At 36.2% G+C, this 7657-nt stretch overlaps 1 protein-coding gene across 2 annotated transcripts; it reads right to left on the bottom strand.

Moving 5' to 3' along the window:
- Positions 1-1246: 1246 nt before the first annotated feature.
- Positions 1247-7657, bottom strand: LOC114716004 (putative axial regulator YABBY 2). Of its 2 annotated transcripts, none has more exons than XM_028900928.1 (6): positions 7206-7657; positions 4931-5050; positions 4596-4716; positions 3651-3699; positions 3476-3551; positions 1247-1745 (listed from the first exon to the last, which is right to left on the bottom strand). In XM_028900928.1, exons 1-6 carry the CDS (start codon positions 7269-7271, stop codon positions 1638-1640), a joined length of 540 nt encoding a protein of 179 aa, XP_028756761.1. In that variant the 5' UTR covers positions 7272-7657; the 3' UTR covers positions 1247-1637. The 2 variants fall into 2 exon arrangements, with proteins under 2 accessions (XP_028756761.1, XP_028756760.1); XM_028900927.1 differs by having other exon boundaries at positions 4596-4722; positions 7206-7651.

Genomic DNA, 7657 nt, shown 5'->3' with positions numbered 1-7657 from the left:
TCATCAACGTGTGTATACAGTATATACACTCACACATGCATTCCCCACTTCAATGAGACCTTATCATTATTCATTATACCCACCCCACTCCCTCTCACTGTACCCAACCACATCATGCGTCACTTCGCTGTGACCCAACCCTTTTTCCAGTACGTTACCACCTTCTCTGAACGGTCATAATACTCCTCCGATCCTAATTATAAGACCCAATTGACTTATTTGAGGAGATTAAGGAAGTGAGTTAAGTTGGTTATTTATAATAAATAAACGTTGTCATTCCTAAAATATCCTTGCTAATTAAGTATATTGGCTAAAACTATCATTATTAGAAGGATTATCTTGAAAAAAAATGTATAAATATAAAAGACAAAATGGATTGGGGTCTTATAATTAGGACCAAATAAAAAGTCAAATGGGGTCTTATAATAAGGACCGGAGGAGTAGTATTTTTAACTATTTTACTCTGTCCTCTCCGCCACTCGTACGTTATTACTTAGTTTATATGTCCACATGCAGACACATACTGTTGTTGAAATACTGATTTAATTTGCTGCGCGCGTTGTTCAGTGAGCATATTTTGCGTTTTTCGATGGGCATTGTATATGTACGTAAATCTTAATTGTTTTAGACTCCTCCCAAATCTGAGTTGGATAACGGTTTCGGAGAAGACTGTGGTTTTCTTTCCTTGATCTGAATGTGATTTGATCCCAAGTTATTTGCAGCAAACATTGATTTGTTGCTTCTGGTGCTAGCTCGTATTGTTCTGCATCATTACTCTTTGAATAATATGATTAATCCGCAGCCATTTTGCTCCAGATAAGAAACTTCTCTGTAGGAGTAATACTTCCTGACTTTATTATAAGAGCTTGTTTGAATTTTATTTTGGTCCTATATATAACACTCTAATCTGTTTTATCTTTCATATTTATCTTTTTTTTTCTAATGTGGTTCTTGTAATAATAATAGTTTTAGTCAATATACTTGATTAGCAAGAATATTTTAGAAAAGACAATAATTATTTATTACAAATAACTAATTTAATTAATTTTCTTAATCTATTCAAATTAGTCAACTACTTTTTATATTAAGAAAGATAGTATTTCTTTTCTAGTTATTAGTATTACTTTTGTTGAAGAAGCTGGCCAGCCGGTCAGAATATAATGCTGTAAGTGAACACACTTCCGTGCAACGAAACTTGTGAGCCACGATGCGAGGATGAGAGGGCGGGAGAGGGAGATGACGTTACTTGGCAGAAAGGACTACAGATTATTATTGAGATAAGATAAAGGGAAATATTATTACTGACGAGGAGAATCGTTTCAGGAACGTATTGCTCGCTTAAGTTCAACATATACAATAAACGCAATCACAATAATAGAAATCGTTCATAACAAGTTGAAAACGCAACACAGATACGCATAATAAATTTCAGACGTTACTTAATTGGCTCTTAAACACATTCATGGGCGAGGCTGATGGATCGATCGGGGTTTCCAGAAGAGAGGCCTACCATATCCAGTTGTGTATATATGTGACTGGGAAATTTGATCAACCTCATCACTTTTTACTGGTTCAGGTCAAGCATATAAAATTCTAGCAGATACTTACATGCTTCCATCTTGATATCATCATCATCATCAATAAAGGCCATTAGATTTTTGACTTCCCTCTTCCTGCGGGTCCAAATTTGCTTGCTTGTTGCCATCCGGCTTTAATCCAAAGTGAATATGAGGAAAATGTGCCCACTGCATGTATTGTTCCACACAATTTCCCCCCAATCCCACAAACACAATACATTAAAATATTTAATAGGATACTAGGTGGTATGTACTATATATTATACGATATACACTACCAAACTACGATGCTTACTAGCTATGATATATCTTGAGCATTGCTTAGTTTTGATGCCACTCTTTTTTAGTCATATATAAATTCATCATCAATATCAAATCCTCTCTCCGGTTTTAAACCTAATTGTGCAAAGGAGAGCATGCAATGAACTCACAAATTCAACTGATCGTATAAAGCATTTCATATTCTTCACTATAATTTAAGATGTATAGCCATCGGATTGATGGGAAGTTGACTTATAAGTACATGTAATAAACAATCATGCATGAACATGGAAACACGATTCATGGTGCGTTTTCTATTTTTTGGGTTTGATTTCAGTCAGAAAAGAAAATTTTTATGAAATTTTATCAAAATGTTTATGAAATTTCATCATTAAAGAAAAAAGACCTGGGGAAGCACGATATATATAAGGTATCATTGGAAAGGACTCATTGGAAAAGACAGAGAACAGAGTTATTCAAACGGAGAATTGAAATTCAAATTATAAAAATATTTTATTTGAAAGGAATCATGAATATCACCAAAGTAAAGCTATATATCATATCAAATGTAAGAGAAAAAAGGATAAAAAAAAGAGATAAGCGGCTTTCGATCGAGCAACAGTCTTGATTAATGATTATAATACTACTTTCGGTCTTTAATATAAGAGCTAGTTGACTAGTTTTAAGTAGATTAAGAAAACTAGTTAAGTTAGTCATTTGTAATAAATAAGTATTATCTTTTCTAAAATATCCTCACTAACCAGTAGTATTAGCTAAAACCATCATTATTACAAGGACTACCTTGAAAAAAAAAATATGAGAGATAAAAGGGATTATGGTCTTATATTTAGGACCAAAATAAAATTCAAATGAGCTCTTATATTAGAGATCGGAGGTAGTAGTGTATAAATAATTTATTGAGCATAAATTAAGTTAAATTCAGGTTTGGTGGCTTTTTACCCACTGATCACATCACATATAGCTCTATTTTCCAAATTACTCTTCTGACCAAGTCTAAAGAAATGTCCCCATATATCATTTACTCACATCTTTATGACCACGTTCGGTGGTAATGTCTTCTTCAGGCCAACTACGCTTTCTTTTTTTGGGGGGAATTTTTTAGTTGTCTTCTCCTCCTGATATGGCCTATATCCGCAAACTATGGCGTTGTAATATATCAGCCCTACATGCATTTTTGTCCATATCATCGATTATCGATGAGGTATAATTACTCTTAGACATGGATATGGAAATTTCTTACATTAATGGCTCGGAATTTGAACTGCCACCTTCCCCAGAAGAATTTTTAGGTGGACGCAGTTGTCTACTTTTAACGTGACAAAAGCTACCTCCCCCCCCCCCCCCCAAAAAAAAAAGAAGAAAAAACTGGTAATCACCCCGCTCTGACACACAAACAGGCAACTTTCATACAAGTTATTCTGCACTTTTGACATGTGCAAGAAATGTTTGCCTATCAAAATTTTATCTTCTAAGTTAATCAGTTCGGGCCTTTAAATTAAATCACTGATTAATGTAGTAAACAGTTTTCAACATATAGTCAGTGTCACAGTGGAATATGCAGTCTCGTAAAAGTTAGAAAGAAAATGGGAGCAGCTAGCTATCAAGTTAGAACTCACGTTTTTGGCGGCTGTGCTGAATGCCTCCCTGTGGCTGATATCTGGATTACTAGCCTTAATCCTTTGGATTTCCTCCCTTCAAAAAAAGACGCAAATATAAGAAGAAGCTTGCGAAATCATAAACAGCACAATTGATGTTTAAATGAAATGGTAATCAGAAAGCTTAATTACATACTTGATGAACCTGTTATAAGCAGAAGGAACTCGTTGTCTCTTCTCAGGGGCTGCAATATTCATGCATGAGATTAATTATTTTAATTCAGAATTATTAAACTGAAAATGAAATGCATATATAGATAGTTATGCCATTATTGATCATGAATAATAAAAATTCTAGCCAAATATCACTTTTCTCACATACACGAGAAAATCCCCTTTTTTCCTTTTAATTTTTCAACAACATAGAGGAGAGAATAGTATCCACATATATAAACGAACTGACGGATAGTGGAACTGGTAATTGAAAACTGTGTGTTCCCAAGACGATTCATTTGATAATCATTGTATGTATCTAAGGGTCGTTTATTTGCTCTCCTGCTAGCTCGCTTGCTGTTTATCAAACCATCTTTGTCGTGATAGTCTAGGCCCTTTCTGGAAAGCTCTATGATAAAGATGGGACTATATGATCACTTTACCTGAGCTGTTAATATTAACTGAAAAATGAATTTAGATAAGCTCGCGTATGATATGTTCTAGGGCACAGCACCGCGCTATCAATTAATTAGGATGGGTCAATTTTGTTACGTAAGGGCACCATCTAAGAGGGGGCCAAATGAATTGAAGAAAATAAATTAAAATGGGCTGCCCGATATGGGTATTGTTGTACAAAGGAAAGTTTGATGCTCAGAGATGAATGACCTCTCTCATGAAAAACTAGTTTTATGACAAGTGGCGTCCTCAATGATGAGGTTGTTGTGCTTGCTCATATATTAACTTCTGCCACTTGTGTATTGCATCTGAGTTTTTCCATTTGGGTCTTAAACTCTTTAAATGGATTACGAGAGAGGTTCACAATATTATTGTTCATTTAAACTTCGGGCAGAAATAACAATATAATTTCATTCATCATGGGATACCAGAAGCTAAGTACAAAGGAAGAGAACAGTTGAGAGACACTTACGACGAATGGGAGGAATTCTATGTTGTTGGTGCTCTGCAGACTCAAATGCAGAAAGTTTACTGCATTTTGAAGATGATTCCTCTTCTCTGTTGCTTGGTTCTTCAAGGCCTAGGTGCTGTTTCTGTAACTAACCAACAACCAAACTTCAGTAATATCCAATCGAACAAATACATAGTAAGGCATTCAAATGTTATAGCTGCGGCCGAGCATTCTAGTGTAAGGAGTTCGAATCAAGTGAAGTAAAGATATCAGTGAAGAAAACAATCTCATATAAATATATATATGTATATGTATATGCGGTTACTGAATCGATCGATAAGGAAGCGGTGAAATACCTGAAGCTCTTGAGGAGGGAATGTTTGGAGAGATGCTCCTACGTTGACTGACAGTAAATTAGCACAGTGCCCACATCGAACCGTCACTACGGTAAGAAAACTGCTGCATGGAACATGTACCTGCCAATACCCATTTTTTATCAATAAAAAGCAAACAAAGCTATCGCCTCCAATTTAACTAGAAACGCACAACAGTTTCTTTATTTCTGACTTGCATATTCACATATATAGGAGAAGAGCATCAAGAACTTCTTCTGTCATCTAGTCCCATCAAACATATTACTAAATGAAAAGCTACAAAAAACCCTTCATCATTGACATCTCTTATAGCTAGCTAGTGATAATTAGAGTTCTTCAAATTTCATCATTTGTTAATTTGACATCTCTATTTAATTTACCATGTGTAAGAGCAGATCAAGACATGAGCTTCAGATTATGATGATTGAAATATTTACTAGGAGAAATAATAAAGCTTTCGCACAGCCATCTCGCAGGAACCAGCAATGCGATAAGCCGATGAAATATAAATCGTAGTGTAGAGGAGGGAAAAAACAGAAGGAAAAAGCATGAGAGGGAAGTGAGAAGAGGAAGTTTTTGTCTTTTACAGCGCGAGGCCTATTTTTAAGGGGCGCCTATATCCAGCTAGCTAGCTAGCTCAGTAGTCAGTGGGAATTCAATGTCCATGTTAATTAGGAGCAAGCTCATCAGGGCCTGACATGGGTAAATTAAAAGCGAGCACTCTCACAATGGCGCCTTGTTCTGGGTACGCATGACTTTTTGGCTGACACTGCAAGGCAAGATGATAAAAGATAGAAATTGTAAGCTCATAGCGAGGAGGAAAGAGAAAGAAAGAAAGAAAGAGGTGAAAATGACATGACCGGAACAGATACCATTGGCCACGATGAACACCATTAACCGCGCTCCATCACTGCTTTCAAGGAGATATAGCTGGACTAGATATGAATAAAGAAGCGCTTGGATGATGGTGAAGGTGAAGCAGATTAATCTCAATGCTCTTTTTGCAGTGATTTGAGATCTGCATTTGTGGAGGAGAGAAAGAAAGAGGATGCTTTCTTAAAAGGGGTAATCTCATCAGAGGTCTTAAGTTGAAAGGAGATTAAAGGAAAGCATATTCTGGTTTGGCCGGGAATGACTGGCTTTGTAGAAAGAAAGCGAGACACTGCCCTCTGTACTTAAAGGAAGCAACAATTCTGAAACTGCAAAAATCCTTGATGTTATACGATCATTAAAAAAGAGATGCTTCACTGGCAAATCATGACTAATGGAAATACTTATTACCCACACCCTACCGCCCAATCGATGGCTCATAACACAAAAGAACGAAATAGGCCGAGGAGAGAGAAATCATACACTGCATGTCATCACATGGATTTGTATACGGATTCCAACCTCTGAGCTGAGCGTAAACACAAGTACAACAGAATTTTTTAAATTGAAAAAAAAAAAGGAACTCATAAACTAAAGCAGCGAAGCTATCGGCTTTGCAATACATGACTGAGATCTCGCATATGATGCTATATGCTTCTGCAAATTAAACAAAAGAGGGCTAGGGAGGCTAAAATGCTTCCATATTGGAAGAACCCTAGCACATGAGGGTAGCCCTAGCACTCATATTTCTTGTGGCTTCTACCTGTGTATGCATTTATTATTATATTAATAAATATATATATTGGAATTGCTTTCTTCCTCAATGAAAGATCCACAAGTGATATTCTTCTTCCAGCAACGGGGACTGTTATGTAACTTCCTCTTTAACCAAAGTCTTTCCCCAGATGAAGTTCTTGGCATATTACTGAGCTCATGAACCAAAGTGCAAAACCCAGTTTAACATAAAATATAGAAAGGAATAGAATTATTTGGTCTAAACTTCATGGTAGTACCCAAGAAAGTGACTTGAGTGATGGATTCGAATTCCAAGGGAAAGTGAAGCACAACAGCACACACAGGCTTTGCTTTGTAATAAAAATTGGGGTAATAGTTGCGTTGCAACAGTTGAATAATTTTCATCCATTCATAATTATAAGCATTCTGATCGATCATCAGGTCTTCTGAGACGATGAATTTAGCTTTTATAAATTTGGGTACCCTCAAAGCAGCAGCTTTTCCTTTATCTACTTGCTCTCTCTGGCGATCTCGATATAAAGGAAAAGGTATAAAATCTGGATTGCCAAATCAACTGATGAAAGGCAAAGCAAAACAAAAAGCTTAAGATAAATAGGGAAAAGAAAGAGATAAACAGAATTCAGGGGTGTACCGCTAGGATGGTGTTGCAGAAGTTGCAGTGAACATAACAAACACGTTCGGTTGCCATCATATCCATTGACCTTAGTTTCTTTTTTAATTGTGTGACGTTGTCCTCTGTGCGTGTATATGATGAGCAGCTTAGTAGATTTATAGGCAGATCACGGGGGAGAATTCCTTTGCCCAAAGAAAAGTGAGCAGGATCAAGAATTTACAGAGAAGACGCAGAACAAATACAATTAAAGATATAGGAAAATGATTCTTTAATGAGGGGGGAAAAGGAAGGAACTTTAGTTTATGAGGAGAGAGAAGGAGAGAAGTGACAAAAATCTCAAAGGCGAGGATGGGACTAGTCTGGTCGGGAAAAACCAGTGAACGGAAGTGAAGTGGGGTTAAATGGTATTGGTTTATGAAGAAAAGAAGGAATTTATGGAATTTAATTGATCTAATTTGATGGGTATGTGC

Source organism: Neltuma alba, unplaced genomic scaffold (assembly GCF_004799145.2).
Source record: "Neltuma alba isolate B1F8T4 unplaced genomic scaffold, ASM479914v2 tig00011640_pilon, whole genome shotgun sequence".
Lineage (NCBI taxonomy): Eukaryota > Viridiplantae > Streptophyta > Magnoliopsida > Fabales > Fabaceae > Neltuma > Neltuma alba.
The sequence above is the reverse complement of the archived record's forward strand: the minus strand, read 5'-3'. Positions and strand labels throughout refer to the sequence as shown.

Excerpts from the sequence above, each read along its gene's own strand:
- LOC114716004 (XM_028900927.1), bottom strand. The coding sequence starts at position 7,271 with ATGGATATGATGGCAACCGAACGTGTTTGTTATGTTCACTGCAACTTC. Across the intron at positions 3,700-4,595 it reads TAGAATTCCTCCCATTCGTC|CCCCTGAGAAGAGACAACGA; the intron begins GTAAGTGTCTCT and ends TGAATATTGCAG. Across the intron at positions 1,746-3,475 it reads TCAGCACAGCCGCCAAAAAC|TGGGCACATTTTCCTCATAT; the intron begins GTGAGTTCTAAC and ends CAATACATGCAG.